The sequence below is a fragment of the Leptonychotes weddellii genome, chromosome 9, assembly GCF_054177405.1.
Source record: "Leptonychotes weddellii isolate Sample4059 chromosome 9, ASM5417740v2, whole genome shotgun sequence".
In the NCBI taxonomy this organism is placed as follows: Eukaryota; Metazoa; Chordata; class Mammalia; order Carnivora; family Phocidae; genus Leptonychotes; species Leptonychotes weddellii.
This window is the reverse complement of record NC_138377.1, coordinates 100,453,554-100,474,784: the sequence shown is the minus strand read 5'-3', so window position 1 is coordinate 100,474,784 and position 21,231 is coordinate 100,453,554. Positions and strand designations below refer to the sequence as shown.

The window sequence follows — 21,231 nt, the reverse complement described above, 5'->3', positions numbered from 1 at the left end:
GCTCAGGTCATGATCCTGGAGTCCCTGGATCCAGTCCCGCATCGGGCTCCCTGCTCGGCGGGGAGCCTGCTTCTCCCTCTGACCCTCCCCCCTCTCATGTGCTCTCTGTCTCTCTCATTCTCTCTGTCTCAAATAAATAAATAAAATCTTTAAAAAAAAAAAAGCTTTATGCTTTAATTATATAATTAAATACCATATATATGGTATATATTTAATTTTTTTTAAGTCCTTCCCCCCCACCCCCCATTTTTTCTATCTTAATTTTAGTCTTACCTATACCTACTTGGCCTCATCCCTTCTGGTATCCTCCATTGTTTCTAGATAAACATTTGGTACTTTTAAATTCTTTGTCCTGTTGTATTTGAATCTTTTTGAGGCAGAGGGGTAGCAAATTCTATTCTGCTTGTCATATGCAAAGTTTAGTTTAGTTGACTCATGTTTTTGAGCTGGAGTGTTTGCATATTGTGACTTCTGGGTATTTTTGCTTTTCCTAATAGCAGTTTAATGATTTTCATTGTATGATGGAGATTTTTCTAACATGCTCTTAAAATTTTTAATCCCCACAAGGTCATAATGTCCATATTTTTCAGAAACAACTCAGCTAGTCTTTGAGGCCTAGTCACAAAGGAAATTAATTCCTTATAGAACTGAGGACATCAAGGCAGAAAGAATTCTAGGCAGGTGGCTAGTAATGAATATTGATTATAAACTATAAGGTACTTGCTGTGGGTTGGTAAATTTTAGTGCTTCCCTGCAAAGCTACCACTTACTGTGGAGTGCACATGAAACATTCTGAAATGTCTGCCTATGGAGCATATAATTTGCTACCCAGTGGCAGGTAGACATTAAAATTCAGTTATGGGGTGGGGGTGGTGCTAGGGGTAATCAGATTTTACAGCTTTAGGATGAAAGGGCAAATTTTGATGTGCATTAAAGAAAAAAAAAGTACACAGAGTAGTAGTTCTTACTTTAGGAACAACATTAAACTATAGTGAAAATTGCTGAGAAATTAAAAATTGCTGAGAAATTACCATTAGAAGTATGAGATGGCTAGCACTTGTATTTCAGTAACAGGTATGTATATTTTAGCAGCTTTAAAGTTAGAATGGGTAAGAATTTGAGTGGAATGTGTTTTTAGTAGTGTCTTAGAGTGTCACCTTACCATTCTGCAACACTATCCTTTTGTCACTGAAACAGCTCAAGAATTGTATTGAGTCTTAAATTCTCAAAATACACCATTGGAAAAACTTGAGAGGCCCAGTAGTACAAGGTGAGCCTGAGGTAACCGGATACATAAACTTGTCAGCCATATCTACCTAACATAAAATGAAGTTTTCATCAGGTTGAATTTTCAAACGATAGATATAACTTACTACAGGAGGGAATATTAGCAGACAGGGAGGATAAATCTTCCTGCCTGGGATAGTTGTTAACCATTTTGACATGGAATTATTTAAGTTTTTGAAAAAAGGGGAAAGTTACTGGATTAAAAAAATTATGAAAGGACTTGCTTACATGGTAATTTCAAATAATACCTGGGTGTATAAGGTAAAATATTAAAGTTCCTTCTTTTATGCCTTGATTCCCACTCCCCAGGAACAAACACTGTTACTAGTCTTTTGTGTATCCTTTCAAAGCTTGTTTTATGTAGACATATAATTTATAGACTGTAAAGGTCTAGTAGTATTAATTATGATATAATTTATCTTGGTATTTGTAGCCTTTTTCAAATATGGTAATTGGAGTGACATATATTTTCATTTATGTAAGTATATGGAGCCTCTAGAATACATCTATTGTTACTCATTGTCACTGAAGGGAATTAGGTTGCTGATGACTGAATTCTTTATATTGAAATTGGTCCACTGCGAGGGCCTTTCTCATTCCAAACAGGGAAAAAGCTTTATTAAATGAAAAAGAATGATATAGTACTGTTTTTTTTATCCTGAGACATATTTTTTGTCAGAAATCTTGAATGTTCACACGTTTAATATCGTAACCATGTAGATAATTCCTGGGGCAACTCTGTTAATTTTTAGTGGAAGCATTCTGGGTTCAATTTTGCTGTCCCTTTTCAAGAGAAGCAGCAATATTTTGCTGATGTTTGGGAGATTAGGTAAGTAAATAACCTGATCTTCCATCTCATTGTGGAGGTGGAGGTACTACATAATCATGGAGTTAGGAGGTATCATGGAGTTAGAAGGTATTATGGAGTTTGTTAGGAGGTGTCACGGAGTTTGTTAGGAGGTGTCACGGAGTTTGTTAGGAGGTGTCATGGAGTTAGTTAGGTATCACAGAGTTAGGAGGTATCACGGAGTTAGTTAGGAGGTATCATGGAGTTAGGAGGTAATGAAGACCTGGAACAAGATGATCAGATTACAAATAAGTAACTGTGAAAGGAGAATATAACAGATTTGGATTGTTTGACTGGATTTTGGGATTTCCTGAGGAATCAAAGAAGGAGCAGACTTTAGTGGATAGAACATTAGTGAACAGAATTCAGAATATTTTGATTCTAGTAAGGGCACTGCAACTGAATTAGAGCCTCTTTGGACAATGGTATATGTTAAGTGTCAGACTGGGGCAAGAATTAGATTTAAGTTTCAACTTTTAGCAGCTGAAAAATTTTTTCTTTTTATTTAAAAATTAAATAGAATCTCAGTTTGTGAATTAGATAAAAGTAGAGCTGTTTAGGAGGGGAGGGAATCTCCTAATTGTTTCAAAAACTCCTTAAGGTTGGGGGAGCAGAATTTTAAAATTGATGATATGGGTGATCTCTTTGTAGACCTACTACTGAAGCAAAAAAAATTTTTTTTTTTTGCACAAGGTATCTTACCTTTGGTTCACGATCTACTTGCTCAGTCTTGATAGCTGCCTCGGAGAGGTCCTGTGGATACTTTGCAAAGTCAGTGATTGAAATATTTATACTAATAGATTTGTCCATAGTTATAAGACCAAAAGAAGAGATGATCTCTTTAAGGCAGAATCTATAAAATAGTACAAAGATAATCATCCTATGACTTGGTAAAATAATTTTTATTGCAAGATTTATCAGACTCTATGAGAAAGACCTGCTTGTCATTTGCTTTGAGTTTTGAAATTCGAGAATATGCACAAGATAGGAGTGCAGAGGTATGCTGTTAAGTCCCTGCCTGGAAAAGGATTGAAAGTGCTATTAGTTTTCATCCTGTGGGAGGAAAATCTTCAGGATGTGTGGTTTTAGCAACCACCTTGGGGATCTGCCAGTAAGAACTAGAAATCTACTAAGTTCCAGTTTATTAGTTAGGAACACTAGCTTAAAACAGTAGGTCACAGTAATGCCAAATACTTTGTAAAATCATAGACCCACATAGAATTTCCATATAGGTAACTTAGATAATCTGGGATGGTTGTAAATTGATAAAGGCCTGAACTGGGAACATTGACGAGGGAAAAGTAGAACACACTGTGTGATAGTCATTCTAAGATAAAATATTTTTGGATTACATAATGTATATAGGATATTATTTAGTTCTAATTGTCCATAGTAAACAAAGCATTACTGTCAGGCAAAATAGTGTAGTGTTTTGAACTCTGGAATCATAACTGCCAGGGTGTGCATCCTGCTTCTGCTTATCTGTAGAATGGCAACAACAATCTTAAGCAGTAGACTCTATTTTAATGAAGTGAGTTAGATTATGTAATATGCTTTGCACTATGCTTGACACATAAATGATCAGTAAAGGTTAGGTGCTGTTACAATGAATTTGTTTTCAGAGACATTCAGTTACCTGTTAGTAATCTTTTCCGCGTTTTTTTGTTTTTGTTTTTGTTTTTTTAAGAATGATTAGAAAATGTCCTACTTCCTGCCCTTCCCCCCCACAAAGGATTTCTTAAAAGGTTATCTTTTCAAAGAAGAAATTTCTAGGCTGTTTGTTTTTGATTCTGGGAGGTTTACAGGGAAATCTGAATTTCCTTCTCTTTTGGGATGGATGGTGGGTGGCATCATTACCTAATTTGGAAAAGAATGGGAATTCTTTTGTAAAGTAAAATCTCAAATCAAAATCCGTTTTTTATTTTTTTAAATAAAAAATGTATTTAAATTCAATTTTTATTCCCTTGCTTGTTAGTACTAATGGATGCATGGCAAGAAAATAGACTGACATTAGGGATTTGATTTTTTTAAATAAAAGTAACTTCTAGGGCCTCTATGGTAAATTCAAATATACCATAGTCTACTTTTCTAGAATTTATGATTCTGTCGATATTCAGAACGATGACACTGATATTCTGAAAATCTCCACTAATCTAAGAGATATGGTTTCCTTTATTATACTGCTCATTAACATACTAATTACTAGCACATTTTAAGTTGTTAATAGGTTGAAATTTAATGAAAGGGTGTGATCCTTAATGCTCAGTTAATGAGAATTGTATTTCTCAACATTCTTTTAACAAGTATTATTGACTATTATATGTGCAGCACGGCATTGTGGGGATACAAAATTAGAGGCCTGTTCTGGTTTCCAAATAATTTACAATCTATTAAAATATACTCTCTCTCACAAGCACAGTACTGCCTTATGCATCTTCATGGATTCATAAAATACTGCATTTCAGGTTATTATATGTAGATTTATAGAATATTAGTTGTTATATTAGAAAAGACCATAGAAATCCTCTATTCCAGTCTTAGGATTGTATACACAAGGAAACAGGTTTCAGACTAAACATATATATTATTAAATGGAACAATTTCTGTACATTATTATACTTTCCTTAAAGTCACAATTTAAATTGGTATGTCTAGCATTTTATTACCATGAAGTTTGGTATTCATTTCTGAAACACTATCAGAAAGTACCTGATAATACATTTTGGAGAGTTAATGCTAGCCTATATAATCTTGGCCTATTTTGTACCAGGGTTTATAATTTTACTAGATATGATAATGCCTTCAGACTACCAAGTAGGAAACTTACCTTTTGCAAATATTAGGGTTCACTGATCTTTGTATACTGTCATTTGAAACCAAGGCAGTAGGGCTTGAATATGTATGCATACTTTATAGTAAGGCAAGAGATTCTGGTTAGTGGGGAATTTATCTTAGCCAAGGGTGGTATAGATACCAAATAATATTGAATATAGGAGAATAGGGTTGAGGTCTTACCAGTTTTAATAGAGGGGAAAAAAAACCCTGGAAATTTGGAGGGGCTTTGTAGGACTAGATATATTTAAATCTGAGACATAGGTGTTTTAACAGTCAAAGGGATTCTTGGAAAATTATTGCTCAAAGTTCTTGGGAAAAGTTTGTAAATCACAAATATACTGTATTTAGAATTGAATGTGAATTAACCTGGAGTTTTATTCTGGAATAGCTCCATTCTAATTGCTTGATTTTACACTGCACAACCTCTAGGTTCCCCATTAGTGGGGTAGCTATAATTCTCAGTTGGTGCCTGTTGTCCCATCATAATTATACATAGCATCCCTTTCACTCTTAAAATTGTCCTGGTTTACTTGGTGATTTTTTCTTTTTCTTTTTTTTTTTTTGTTTTTTTGAGTAGACTCCACACCCAGCATTGAGCCCAGCGCAGGGCTTGAACTCACGACCTTGAGATCAAGACCTGAGCGGAGATCAAGAGTCAGATGCTCCACTGACTGAGCCACTGGGCACCCCAAAAGTGTCCTGATTTACATAATAAATTATGTGGTTGCCTTACCCAAAAGTGTAGTATCTGCCCTTGGGTACTTAAAATGATGAAGGTATATGAAATGTCTTCCTATGTTGGGTAATATGTTTTTCTCTAAGCTGAGAGATTTCTGTTTAGTGGAGTTAGGAGGGCATTGGTAAAGACAGTCTCATGGGAAGTGTGGGTGATCTCAAGGTTTAAGATGATTTATTTATAGGCTAGAAAAGAGCTCTGTGTTTTCTCTTCTTGCATCATAAACACAAGATGGATGGATATCACTTCGCTTGTCTGGGCTAAACTAAATTCTCATTGCTCAAAGATAGTTTTGCATTAATGTGTCATTTAAAAAAAAATTATCTGCACCCGGGCACGTGGGTGGCTCAGTCAGTTGAACATCTGACTCTTGGTTTCGACTCAGGTCATGATCTCATGGGTTGTGGGATTGAGCCCCACATCAGGCTCCGCACTCAGTGGGGAGTCTGCTTGAAGATTCTCTCCCTCTGCCCCTCCCCGTACTTGAGTGTGTGTGTGTGCATGCGTGCGTGCACGTGCTTTATCTGTCTCTCAAATCTTTAAAAATTATCTGCAGTCAGGAACTAAATGCCACGGGCAAATAAATCTCAGTACATGAGAGTTTCAGTTGGTATATTTAATTATTTTTAATCGACTTTATTTTTTAGGGCAGTTTGGGTTCACAGCAAAATTAAGAAAAAGTACAGAGAATTAACTATATATCCCCTGCCCCCACCCACACATATAGCCTTCTCCACTAACACCATTCCTGTCAGAGTGGTATATTTGTTACAATTAGTGAACCCACAATGATACCACATTATCACCCAACATCCATAGTTTACGTTAGAGTTCCTTCTCAGTGTTGTCCATTCCAGGAGTTTGGGTACATGTAATGACCTGTATCCACCATTATAATGTCATGGAGAATAGTTTCACAGCCCTAAAAGTCCTGTGTTCCACCTGTTCATCCTTTCTTTCCCTCCCCCTTAGCCCTTGGCAGCTACTCATCTTTTTACTGTCTCCATAGTTTAGCCTTTTCTAGAATGTCATATAATTGGAATCATACAGTATATAACCTTTTCAGATTGGTTTTTTTACTTAGTAATATACACTTAAGGCTCTTCTATGTCTTTTCATGGCTTGATAGCTCCTTTCTTTTTAACACTGAATAATATTTCATTGTCGGGATTGTATTTAATTTTAAGAATGTGTTCTTGATAGTCTCTTTCTGAATAGGCTTAGTAAATTCCAAAAGTAGGATCTTAATTCTTCTAACAGCAGATTGAATGTATGTTAAATTCCCATTTAACGGGGGTGAAATTGCTTGTTGCTTTAAGAATGATTTGCCCTGTGGCTCCCCTTTCACCATTTAAACATAAAACTTTCTTCATATTATATTGCCCCTTTTGGAGGGAATGAAACTGAAATTCTGGGAATGAACTATTATAACTATGTAAATTGTTGAGAATTTGGAGAGAAATACAGATCTCCATGAAGTATGTAATACCAAATATTCCTTAGATCCTGTTGCTTAATCTCACCATATAAATAATTTTGCCATCGTTATGACTTAAATAGTGGGAAAGCTTGCAATTTCAGTACATTGTCAATATGGTTAATAGGTGGAGTCAGATTTATCTCTTTTCATAACTCATTTTTAAAAATTCAGAATAAGACTCATAGTTTTATTGAATATCCTCAGTTTTTTAAATTGAGAGACCATTGGAGCCTAGATGGGGGAAGGAAATTCCCCGTTCCATGCCATTGTCAAAGTGGAGAATCTCTTAGTCATTTGCTTTGTGTTACTGTCCTTATTTTCCAAATTCACATCTGGTTAATCTTTATAGAAATATTGAAGAGGACCATAGGTGAGAAAAAGAACATAAACATTGCAGTACGTCATGGAAATAGCTACATTCCTGTTGATTTTCTTTCCTCCCCGCCCTTCTGCATTCACTTGTTCTGTGGCATATTGGTTTTATTTGTGTCCAGCACTTTACTGCAGAGGTGCAGGGTGAGAGTTGGTTTGGTCTTGGGCGTTAGGCTGAGATTCCATACATTTTCCTTTTCAAAAGTTGAGAAAATTTGATGGGTATTAAGGATAAGCTTCTTCCCAAGAAAAAATGTTTCCCAAAATAATCTTTGGAACCAAATGGGTGCTGTTTTTAAGAAAGGTTAAGGATTTTTTGTAAAGGTGAATAGCATTAGGCACTGTACTCAAAGTCTAATGCTGCTTTGGGAGCTTCTGATGTGGATCCTGTGCCTTGTATCTGAGTCATTAATAGCAAGAACATGATAAGACCCTTCTTTTAAATCTTCCAAAGCAGAATAATAAATTATTTACCTGACCTTATTAGAAGTGTTGTCCAGATAAAGGAAGGGAATTAATTCCTATTTTGGTGTATTGTATCCTAGCAAAAGTGCATTGCATTCAGTGGTGAATCATTTGGAAAGAAGTGTAATTATGTAGAAAGTTCCATTCTCAGTTCCTTTTTCATCCTCCCTGAGTGATCTCATCTCCTCCCTTGGCTTCAACTTCCATCTAAGCTGATAATTCCCAAGTGCATATTTCCAGCCTCCACCTCTCTCCTGAATAACAGATCCATATTTTTAACTACATCTGAACATCTCACCAGCATAGCTTATCCTGTATGTGCCTTCAAAGCCAACTCTCCGTTCATCTTCCTTTATTCCATTTACAGTATCACCCTTTACCCTGTGGTCAACAGTTTCAGTTGATTCATTCCCTTAAACATTTCTCAAATCCATCACCTTTTCATCATTTCTACAGCTACTCTTACTTAGTTCAGACTCATTTTTAATTTGGACTATCGAAGGAGTTTTCTGACCCCTTTCTTCTGATCTGTCCTCATACTGCCACCAGTCAGATTGGTCACATTGCTTGTTCTGTAGAAAGAAGCCCAGGCTGCTTAGCCTGCAGGATGCTTGTCATTCTCCTTAAATTGTGAGGTCTTGAGGTTATACACTGTCTCATTTTTCTGAGTAACATGAGTACTTAACGGGTGTTTGGTATATAAAAGCACTCAAAAAATGTGGATTTTTTTCAGCTGTATCTAGAACCATTCTGCCACTTCTCAACCCTGTGCTCATAACTGTTTACTCTTGCCTAGAGCAAGACCATCTCCCCTCTCCCCACAACTGACAAGGCTAAACTTAGATTGCATGCATAAGTTCTCTGTGCATATATCAGCCACAGCAAAATTAGCTATTTCTTATATGTTCCTGTTGTCTTCTGTACATCTGTTGTGAAAGTAGCCATTATCAGTTGTATTGTATTTTGATTATTTTTCTGTGTCGTCTTCAAGGCTGAGCTCTCTTTAGGAACAAAGTTTATTTTATTTATTTAGGAACAATATTTTATTTTATTTATTTTTTAAAGATTATTTATTTATTTGACAGTGAGAGACACAGTGAGAGAGGGAACACAAGCAGGGGAGTGGGAGAGGGAGAAGCAGGCCTCCCGTGGAGCAGGGAGCCCAACGTGGGGCTCGATCCCAGCACCCTGGGATGACGACCTGAGCCAAAGGCAGACGCCTAACGACTGAGCCACCCAGGCGCCCTGGAACAATGTTTATTTTAATTATCCCTGTGTACAGTTTTTAGTAAATAGGCCCTCAGAAAATGGTAAATTGAATTAAAAGCATGCTTGCAATTTATAGAATGAGAACTAGAGCAAAGACAAGATAACAGTTATTATTATAAAGTCATAGTATATGTGCTGCTGAAGAGAGCATAAGTCCTAGTGAATGATACAGTTTTTTAGCAACCATTTTTGCCACATTGGCTCTTTTGGTTATGAATAAGACTCAACTTCTAGGAGAGTATTACTTGGTTTCAGAAATATCTGTGTGGCTCCTATGCCTATATTTCCCTTCTATTTGAAAAAGCTAAAAAATTCAACAGTTTCACACTAACACATTAATTGTCAAAGTGTGGTCTGTGAACCAACACCGCCAGTATCACCTGAGAACTTGTTAGAAATGCACGTTCCCAGGCCCTGCTTCAGACCTATGGTATCAGAATCTTGGGATGGGGCCTAGCAGTCTGTGTTTTAACAGATGATTCTGATGCATAATAAGGTTTAAGAATAGCTGCTCTAGGATTCTGCCATCTAAGAAAAGTTTTGCTTTTGACATATAATAACAAAGTTTCCAGTGTGGTTTCCACTATATGCTATTTATGCTTTGGAAATAATTCCTCAGAAGAGAAGACTGGGACTATGTTACCTAACATTCTGGGATGTGATTCAAAGATTGAATATCCCTATGTGCAAACTATTTGACTCTGGTTTCTGGGAATGGCTGTTTAAAAGAAGGCGGGTTTCCTACCTCTTTCAGTTAAAATCTCTTCCAGATTATATTCAGACTGTCAGCTTGCGCTGCTTATGTTCATGGTCATTCTCATGGGGGATATATGATGATGAAAGAATGAGATGAGGGCAACTCTCTTGGGTCCCATCCCTCTTCGGGAGCTTTGTACTATTGCTCAATAAACTTTGCTTTGCTGCCCACCACAAAAAAAAAAAAAGATTGAATTGTATCGTCCTTTGAAGAATGAGCTGAATTGTGTTATGTTTAACTTTTAAATCCTGATTGGGTATTGTCAGGGACAGAAAGTGAGTTTGTTATCAAAAGTTATACTGAATCTAGGGGTGCCTGGGTGCTTCAGTCGGTTGAGTGACTCTTGGTTTTGGCTCAGGTCATGATCTCAGGGTCCTGAGATCCAGCCCTGCTTTGGGCTCTGTACTAGATGAGGAGTCTGCTTGAGATTCTCTCTCACCTTCTCCCCCTGCCCTCCTCCTACTTGTGTGCTCTCTCTCTCTCTTTCTCTAAAATAAATAATTTAAAAAAAAAATGTTATGTTGAATCTATAGGTAAGTGAATTTCATAGAAAAAGTAATTAGTGAAGGTCAGCTTTTCATTAGTAATTACCCATGGCTGTGAGATTGGTTTCTTTAATTGGAGTATTCAACCTTTCTAGCATATTGTTTTCATTTTGCCTTTAATAAATCCTAACTGGAGGGTCAACTGAGGCATGCTCTGTAACTGTTCTCCCCCCGACCACACACAAAAAAATTGGTTTTGGCCTCATAGTTCATTTGGGTGTAGTTCTAGATTGGTCCATAGCTATTTTTGACAGTCTATTGGAATAGGAGAATTTTTATGAGCATTTGCTTAAATATATAAGGGTTTCACTGTTTGAAATCAGACCTTTCATTAAGAACACCCTTTAAGATACAGCTGATTTATATGCATTTGTCTATTTCCTTTGGATGAGACATCCTTGGTTTTTAATGGCTAGCAAAACTAGCTTTTTTCCTTTGTGTTCTAGCAGCTTGAGTACTATTTGTGGAGTTAAGTAGATTTCCTAAAGTTTCCTAAAAAGACTAGCTTGATAGCAGTTTGTGGCTATTGCATTTTTCCCCTTGGACACATCTTTAGTTTTTAAAAACTAAGGTTATAGTCATTTTGATATCACAATCAAAATGGGACCTGATCAATTATATTTAGCCTCACTCTATTTGTTCAAGATTAAATTAAAATGCCTCTTTGCTTCTTGGAGTGAGGAGGAAATGTTGTTAGTCTCAAGGAGTGTCTTTAATGATGAAGTTCTTTATTTGATGTCTGTAAAAGACTTAAGTGGCCAGGATTTTCTAATAAATAACATATAAGCAGAGCTTCCAATCTGTTAGGGCCCTTTCAAGGACATTCAGGGTCCTAGGCTGGTGTTACTGTGCCCCCTGGAGCATGTTACATATACATGAAGAAATGCAAGAGGGGACCAGAGTTCTAAATTTTATTATTAATTGCTGGCAACTCTACCTTATATAATGTCACTTTCTATTTGAAACATATTTAAATTCTTTGGGTCAGTGGTTTTCAATGCTTTTATTCCTTTGGAAAATTGAAAAATTAAGAAAAAGTGCAGTAGACAACCCCTCTCCCCCATGGGTGAGTCTTAGAACCCCCAGGGCTGGTATAAGTCATCCTTTGTTACAGACTAGAATGCTTACACAGAATGGCCCCCTATATTATCACATTTATAGCCGTATAGATTACAAAGTAATTTTATATACCATTGTTTATGTGAACTTCACCATGACTTTATGAAGGAGGTAGGGGTTATTATCCCCAGTTTTCAGAGGAGGAGATTGAGGTTGAAGAAGTTGAAGAATCCAACCTAGATGTAAACTATGCCTCATTTCCCTATAGGGTGGGCAGCTCTTAGCTTACTAGAAAGACCCTTATCTGTTCACTCAATAGCAATACAATTGAGACACAGATGTCTAACCTGGGGTCTGGGACACCCCTATATATATATTTTTTTATTTTATTTTATTTATTTTATTTTTATTTTTTTTAAAGATTTTATTTATTTGAGAGAGAGAATGAGAGAGAGAGAGAGCGCACATGAGAGGGGGGAGGGTCAGAGGGAGAAGCAGACTCCCTGCTGAGCAAGGAGCCCGATATAGGACTCGATCCCGGGACTCCAGGATCATGACCTGAGCTGAAGGCAGTTGCTTAACCAACTGAGCCACCCAGGCGCCCTATATTTTTTTTTAATAAAGATTTTATTTATTTGACATCGAGACAGCAAGAGAGGGAACACGATCAGGGGGAGTGGGAGAGGGAGAAGCAGGCTTCCCGCTGAGCAGGGAGCCCAACGCGGGGCTTGATCCCAGGACCCTGGGATCATGACCTGAGCAGAAGGCAGACGCCCAACGACTGAGCCACCCAGGCGCCCCTGGGACACCCCTGTATTATAGGCAAAATTTTATTTGTATTTTCTGGGATGAGAGAAGCCCATGGTTTCTTTTTATCATACTTCTAAACTTTCTTTTTGGTCACTGACTTTTAGACCCATGGATCTAGGTAGATCATGCTTGTTTAGCTTGTCAGTGGTAATTGACAACAGGACTGAATGAAAATCCTTGTTGGAGATCAGTCATGTCAGATGCTCATCCCTTCTCTGTCTTAAAATAACATTTGTATAGAGCTTTACAGTTTACAGAGCTTTTCCATATAAACTACATGACTTAACAACTACCCGATAAAGAAGATGGCATCATTCCTTTTCGAAGAAACTACTCAGTGTTAAGAGAATTTAAGGTGTGGAGGTACTGACTCAAAAGCTGACACTGTTAGATGAAATTAAGCTTAATCTGACATGGTCCAAAATCCTGTAACTACCATTTTATCTTATATTTTGTGAATTTACAGTTTGGCCTGCTAAACAGCTTGATTTGTAATCGGTGGGTTTATTCATCACTTTTTTTTTTTTTAGGAGAATCTATGCTGCCTCTTTTTGTTCTCATTACTTTTGGGCTTTCCACATTGTTTTTTGTTTTTTTATTTTTATTTTTATTTATTTTTTTATTTTTTTAAAGATTTTATTTATTTTTTTGACAGAGACAGACATAGCGAGAGCAGGAACACAAGCAGGAGGAGTGGGAGAGGAGAAGCAGGCTTCCCGCGGAGCAGGGAGCCCGATGCGGGGCTCGATCCCAGGACTCCGGGATCATGACCTGAGCCGAAGGCAGACGCTTAACGACTGAGCCACCCAGGCGCCCTGTTTTTTGTTTTTTTAAAGATTTTATTTATTTGACAGAGAGAGACACAGCGAGAGAGGGAACACAAGCAGGGGGAGAGGGAGAAGCAGGCTTCCCGCTGAGCAGGGAGCCCAATGTGGGGCTCGATCCCAGGACCCCGGGATCATGACCTGAGCCAAAGGCAGACGCTTAACGACTGAGCCACCCAGGCGCCCCAGGCTTTCCACATTGTTCATAATATCTCAGATTTAATGGTTTACAACTCTAGTAACATTTCCCAAATTCCTTGAATTCACACTGCTATTATCATTCTCCCCATTCTAGTTTGCTCTAAGGATAGGAAGGAATGAAGAATTCCCTTTTTCATTGTGTTCTGAAATCTACTTCCATTCTGGTTCTAAATTTATTTTAAAGGTTAATTTTTTGCTGTTTCTTGAAGTTGGATTCTAATTTAGAACTCATTTTGGTTGTAACATTTTTGCTTCCCAGCCTGTTGTGGAGCAGTGCTGAAGGCTATTGCGTGTGGCCTGTTCAGCATTATTTCTATGGAGACATACAATAATAGCTAACATTATTGAGTGCTTACTATATGCCAGGCACTGTTTTAAGCTGTGTTATTTCATTTAATCCTCACAATAACACCATGAGGTTGCTACTATTATTTACCTCCTTCTACAGATTAGGAGAAGCTCAGAGAGGTTAGGTCACTTGTCTGAGGTCATATAGTTAGTGATTGCCCCTCCAGACAATCTAATTTTAGAGTTTGCTGCTTTTAATCACTAAACTACGTAGTCTCCTTCAAACTGGATTTCCCTGTTTCTCCAAAACAGAGTTGGCTAAGGTGCTGAGCAGATTTCTTTAGCCATTTGGATGGTACACTTTCTAAATAAAGGGTGGGCCCTGGCATAGAAACTAGTGATGGGAACAGTCCTAAACCTTTGTCATGTTTGCCTGATAGAGGTAGCTGTGAAAGGAATAGGTTTAATTTTGGGAAATGCTTTGTAATTGCTGTCATTTCTACCTACAGATCAGGCTAATCCTTGAGATCAGACCCAGATACTTCCTGCAGCAGAAAATGAGGTTATCCCATTTTCATCCACTCCCAGGGCTTCAGGCCTTCCTTACCCTTGATGGTTACACACAGAATAAGTGCATATGGATTTATGACCTGTCTTTGTTGTTAAGGAATAGTGATAATAATTCTTAAATTAACAGTAAGGATAAGCACGATGTGGGGCGCCTGGGTGGCTCCGTCAGTTAAGCATCTGCCTTCACCTCAGGTCATGATCCCTGGGTCCTGGGATTGAGCCCCACATCAGGCTCCCTGCCCAGCAGAGTCTGCTTCTCCCTTTCTCTCTCCCTCTGCCTCCCCCTGCTCGTGCTCACTCTCTCTCTCTCTCTCTCTCAAATAAATAAATAAAATCTTAAAAAAAAAAAAAAAGTAGGCGAGATGTGTACAACCTGTGTATACAGCCTTGTAGCAGTTCACAGTTGTTTAAATAGATTTGAAATACTATGCCTAAAACCACAGTTAGAGATCAGCTTGTCTTGCTTAGTCTTTCTTCCTTTTGATGTATATGATATGAGGGTGTGTTTGAGGATGAGATGCGGGGAGAGAAATGCTCTTTTGTCCTTGGCTGTCATTTTCTCTTTATTATGAGGCATGCAAGAGACAACAGCATGAGCCACCCACAGGGAATTAGTAGTAAACAGGGGCTTGAAGGGAACAGCTGTTTAAAAAATAAATAAAAGGTGACAAAAGCAGGCTAGATTTAAAAGCCTGGCCTTGGCAGTAGTCAGCTGAGAGAGAGCGGGGGAGAGAAGTTAGTCTTGTTACCTGTTCAGAGATTGCCCTGGAGGTACGTGAGAATTTCAGCTGTAAAAATCATTGATGGTCTCAGGTCCTATGTGGGACTTAGGTTAGCTTTTTTGCTTCCTTGGGGCATATGTAAAAGCAGTTTTTTTGGGATTGGGCTCAACTTGCTCTTCTGTGTTCCCTTTTTCTTCTCACCCGCTGCTACATATCTACACATCCAGTTTTTCCTGCCAGAGAGCTCCTCCTTTTCTCCGGCTGCTAGCCCCAGCTGTCATCTTCGCTTCCCATCCCCCATCCCCAGTTATGCAATTTTACATTACTGCTTTCCTGGTTTTACTGTCTTCATTTTTTTGTACTGTGCTTGCTGTCCTCCTCCAACCCCAGCTTCTAGTCTCTCCCTTCCCCCAATCCTGTGACCACCTTTCAGCTTCCTTTATCATTGTTGAACTGAATGCACTTCATTAGTACTTTCTCAAACCTGTTTGAGATCTGAGCCTCGTTACATATTACAGTGGGTAGAGATGATGGTGGGGAAGGGGTGGGAGGCTGTTTTCAGAAATTTTGGCTTTTTCCAAAATATTGGATGGGCTTTGACCTGGAGATCAAACAGATCTTTCTGCTGGCCTCCCAACTTCAGGCAGTTGTGTCCTCTTATGTTGAGGGCACATACTTGACTGAGAGCCCTTGGTGATGAAAGGCAGGGCAGTGAGTCAGACTCTGAGCTGTCTGCGTCTTCCTGATGCTGCTGCTGCAAGCTGGCTCTTCTCTTCTCCTGAACTGTAGCTAATTTTGGTTGGATAATGAGGTAGATGATTGCTAATAACTTTCCTTTGCTAATTGTGATTTCATGATACTGTGTAGAGAGGTTTTTTGTTTTTTCTTTTCCCTGCTTCTAGGAGGAGAAATAGATCTATTTTCATGGATTTTTGATGCATGTTCAGCTATCAAGGAATCCTGTGCTTGGTTTGGTAGGGGCAGTACGGTTTAATGGGAAGTACAGTAGACTAAGAGCTGAAGGCCTGCATTCTGATCCCATCTCTGCTCAAGATTAGCTACCTACGCAGTCTTGGGCAAGTTATGAACCTCTCTCTGTGCCTGCCCTATGAACCTTGTGAAACTATGTGAATGAAATGCGATGTGATGCGCATGGAAGCACTTTGTAAACTGTTAGGTTTTATAAAAATTTTAGGTACTGCCCTTTGTTAATTTGCCCACTGACCACAGTATCAGAGAAATGCATCTAATGATTTTAAACTCTTGCCTCCTATGAAGCCAGCTTTCTCAAGAGCAGGGTGATGAAATCATCAGAACTAGGGGGCAATCTTGCTTTTGAACCATCTTTTCTTTTGTTTTCTCACTTTTCCCCTCTGTCCCCCAGTACACACACACACACACACATACACATCCCTTGCTTGGGGGACTCTTTGATCCTATGCTTCTCTATCTCCATTCTTTACTAGGATTATAATTTTAAGGAGTTAGTGACCACAGTGTGCTGCACATTCCAATGGACAGGTCCTTGCTTTTTGTACTCAGAAATTATTAATTAATTACATTTAAGTGGTGGCAAAAAATATCTTTAATTTTTAAAAACTTTTTCTATTTTAGTAAGGGATATTGACCACAGTTGTGGAAAGTTATTAGGAGACCATGCTTTGGCTTTGGACACACCTGGATTTCAGGCCAGACTCTTTCACTATTAGCTTGTGACTGTGGGCAAGTACTTAACTTTTTTGGGCCTTAGTTTCCATCTTTAAGGGTGTTATGGTGGCACCTATCTTATAGGACTGTTGTGAGGATTAAATGAGGTAATACAAAGTGCTTAGCACATTGTCTCTAACACATAACATGTACTTAGAAAATGTTACCTGTTGGTGCACATGGCTAATAAATAGCTTTCAACGAACACATAGATAGTTGTCTGTAGTTAGTGTTTTAAGGGATTTTAAATCTTGTTTTTAGATAAGTTTGTTTAAATATATGTCATATAGTTTACTAATTCAAAGAACATTTATTTTTGACTTAGTCCCATTTTCCTGTGTGCAGGTAGAAAATTAAACTAAATCAGATCAGCATTCCTTCCTCCTTAGTAGTGAGTCTTGCCCAGGGTTGGCAGTGTAAGGTTGAGTGACTTGCTTGGTTCTGTGCAATGGGAATTGTGTTCAGGCTGTTTCTCAGCTACCTTTGAATTGTGTAGCATTGGGATTTGAGATTACACTGGAATTGGATGGGTTCTTGGGGTTCTGGACATACTTGCAGGCATTCCTTTTACATTAGCATAGTCAGTGGATTGATAAAGAGGCTTAAATGTCAGCCTGCATTTCAGAAGGGGAAAAAATACAAAACAAACCCCCGAACAGGTTTCTAGAGCATGATCAAGTAGATGGTCCCTGACTTACTGTGGTTCAACTTAAAACTTTTCAACTGTATGATGGTGCAAAAGTGATACATATTCAATAGACACCATATTTTGAATTTTGAATATTGATCTTTTCCCAGGCTAGCAATCTGCAGTCCCTTCCTCCCTCATGGTGGTGGGCAGCAGTAGCGAGCTGCAGCTCCCAGTCAGCCATGCTATCAGAGGGTAGACAAAACTGTTCTGGACTCATACAGCCATTCTGTTTTTCATTCTCAGTTTAACATTCAATAAATTATATGAGATATTCAACACTTATAAAGTAGATGTTTTGTTACATGATTTTGCCCAACTGTAGGCCTGTGTTAAGTGTTCCAAGCACGTTTAAGGTAGGCTAGACTAAGAAGCTCTGTAGGTTAGGTGTATTAAATGCATTTTCGACTTTTGAAAATTTCGACTTACAATGGCTTTATCAGGATGTAACCCCATCATAAGTCGAGGACAGTGTGCATAATCACAGTGTTTGAGAAGACATAAACTCCCCCAGTTCACAGAAAATGTGAGAATAAGAGCTCTTGTAATTTACACTTAATGATTGAGAGTGTGATTAAAACAGAGTACTGCTCTTTACTGCTTCCTAGGGATTTACTGATAACCAGTTTTCCATGGTGATTAAACCAGTAGTAAAATGAATGGAACCAGCTTCCTTTACGTGTCCTTCTATATTAGCTGGCATTGACTTTGACGGGTGGGCAGGTGGCAGTTTGTGAAATTAAGACATGGCTCCTTGATTACCACTTTACCTGGAAGTGAGCTCAGCTTTTCATTGCTGGGGATTGGTGCCTCCTTTCTGAAATTCTGAAACTTCCCCTGCATCTGAGAGTGACATCTTTTTGGCTTCTTGGGGCCTCTGGTAGATGGTTCCTTACAAGGAACTGACACGATCGGAAGAGGTAGTTTAGAATAGCATTTTCAAGGCAGAACATTTAGTCTGAGGCTGTTAATTACTGGATTCCTGTCCTCCCCAGATTCTCAATGTTTTATGAATTGAAAGACTAGTATGAATTTGGAGGTCTTGTCCTCTACTTAAGTAAGTATAGTACCTCTCCTAGGGTTCTCAGGTCCATGGGGTGGATTTACTTCCAAAGGCAAGTACTTCTGTGGGTATAAACAGAAAATTCTCCGCTTAGTAACCTCCATTTTCAGCCAGCTCCTTTATATCCTTGGCTTCTGGACTGTAGGAAAGCTGTTCCATTTAATTTATACCTTTCCTTTGGAATGTTTTTAATCTGATGTTGGTAGATCTTGGCCCCACTCTGCTCACTCCAGAGGGGTCAGCTTGGTCCCCAGAGAAATTGACCAGCTGCTCTTGCCCTGTACCTTGGGATACTGCCTGAATTGGTAGAAGTGCTGATGAACCCTAGGTGGAGTAAATGGGTGAGAGAGAGTATGCTTGCGCTGTGATTTAGTTTATTATGGATCCTACTCTCAAGTTCTTCAATTAAGTCTGGATTTTCTACTCTCTTTCTGCCATTGCCACCTTGTCTTATGGGAGTGTAACCTAAAGCAAATTATGGACAAGTGGAGGTAGGCATCAACTTTAATTCCTGAACAATGCCTGGCAATATTGTTGAGGCCTAGCCTTCACCATAGAATTTAATTCATCATTACATATTTCTTATTCTTTATGAGCTGGCCTCTGGGAGCTAGGCAAGTAAACTATGTAGACAGCGCCTGTCAAGTACCATGGTTATTTTTAAGACTGACTTTTCAGGAGAGTTCTCTAGTTGTATGAACTCATGGAATTGTGGAAGGCATAGTCCCTCTGTTGGCAATGAGCTGGATTGCCGTTGCTGTTGGTTCCCCTGCTGAGCTGACGCCCATAGTAACTCTCACTCTGAAGTACAGACTGTCTTGTTTTCTTGTGCCTGAAAGTCTGCATTCAGGTAGAGGCTACCTAGTCACAGCTAGCTGGGCTGTTTGTTTGCCAAAGACCCAGGGAAGAATAGGATGTGGGGGGACGTCCATCCCAAACACAGGGTGGACTCCTGCACAAGAGAGAAATATGCTGCCTTTTCAGTTGAAATTTCGACTTTGATTCCCAAGAGAAGGCACCATTAGGTCAGTTAATATTTCTTGTTGAGGCCCACAAAAGACATTGCATCTCTAACAAAGTGTTCACCCATCCAAAAGAGAGATCCTGACTTGGCATATAGAACTACTGCTGCTTGCGGTTATCTTTCATCGCTTGCCTGAATTTGAAAAGGTAATGGTTTGTGCTCTAAGGAAAAAGACTCTTCCCTGAGACCTGAGGCTTTCTCATTCCTACCAACTGGGCCCATTGCTAAAACGCTTTCCAGTGGGCTTGCTTCTGCCTGGCTAGCACCTGGGCCGCCCCAGCTTGTAATTAGCCTGCCTTTGCTTCATAAGCTTCCCAGGGTGGTTCTTCTTCTAAAAGCTTATATGAAATGCTATTTACTGTCTCTTTATAGTTTAAAAATGAATCCTTTTTGTTCTTTGCAACTCATTTGCTTTTTTCTTTTCTTTTCTTTAAATTACTATTAACACCTGTTGATTCTTTTTTTTTTTTTCTGATTGGCCTGTCACTGCATTCCTGCTCCCCCTCCCTCTAGCTGGGTTTGTCAAGTCGCCCATGTCAGAAACTAAGCTCACTGGGGACGCCTTTGAGCTGTACTGTGACGTGGTCGGGAGCCCCACGCCAGAGATCCAGTGGTGGTACGCAGAAGTCAACCGGGCAGAGTCTTTCAGACAGCTGTGGGACGGTGCTCGGAAGCGCCGTGTCACCGTAAACACCGCCTACGGGTCAAACGGCGTGAGTGTGCTGAGAATAACCCGGCTCACCTTGGAGGACTCTGGGACTTACGAGTGCAGGGCCAGCAACGACCCCAAGAGGAATGACTTGAGGCAAAACCCCTCCATAACATGGATTCGAGCCCAGGCCACCATAAGCGTCCTTCAGAGTGAGTCCAGCACCCTACAGTAGTAGTACTGTAGTCATTAGAGGTGGCCCGATGACCCTTCCCTTCTGCTTCCTTTCCCTCTTCCCCAGTATGATCGCTCACCCCACCCATTGTCTTCGTTTTTTCAAACCCACGACCCTTTTGGTTGTAGTGTATGAAAACATCTGTGGCAACTTTTTTTTTTTCTTTGCCGTCCTCTCTACCTCCCTTATCCCCCAACCCTTCTCTGTGTCTTTCTCCTCAGGAACAAAGAACTTGGGGAAATCCGTGCCTGTCCAAAATCATCTGCAATGGGAAGAGGTGGGGAGGGACAACTGGGTGGGGGGGCTCAAAAAACCACTTAAAACTCAAAAAACCAGGCAGTTAAACCAGGGTAGTGTTGAATTGTTTCTTTCCCTCCCCTTTAATTTTGTAGTAGGTTTTCCTGCTATCCTTTTGCTGATTTATTCTCTGGTGCCTTTTTATTTTTGTTTCTCTCCCCAATCTAACTACTTTTTATTTCTTCTGTTCATCTGTTTGAAGCTCTCTGAGTAGCTGCCTTCACCTCTATGGTTTTAAGTTTGTGTCTGCCCAGCTTCTTCCCTCACTGTGACTTGGTGTCATCCTGTTCTGTGATGGGAATGTCGCCATAGGTGCGGTGTGGTGGTGTGTTTTGGTTGTTGGGTGGCATGTAAGCTTGGATATTTCCATAGTTTCAGCTCTTTTTCTTTTCTAAAACAGCGGCACGTGCTTCTCTGATAACAGCCCTCCACTACAGCAGTACACTCCTTACTGGTCCTGCCCGTCCAGGCTCCTGTTCTCTCAAAAGCAGCAGCCTGAGA

General features: G+C 39.3%; 1 protein-coding gene across 2 annotated transcripts in view; it reads left to right on the top strand.

Annotated features, from left to right (window-relative positions):
* NPTN (neuroplastin) overlaps nt 1-21,231 on the top strand; it is a 71,821-nt gene that overhangs the window by 15,617 nt on the left and 34,973 nt on the right. For both annotated transcript variants that reach the window (XM_081831375.1, XM_031036308.2), the window contains exon 2: nt 20,063-20,410. In XM_081831375.1, the coding sequence (XP_081687501.1) occupies nt 20,063-20,410 (348 nt within the window). The remainder of the gene's footprint in view (nt 1-20,062; nt 20,411-21,231) is intronic.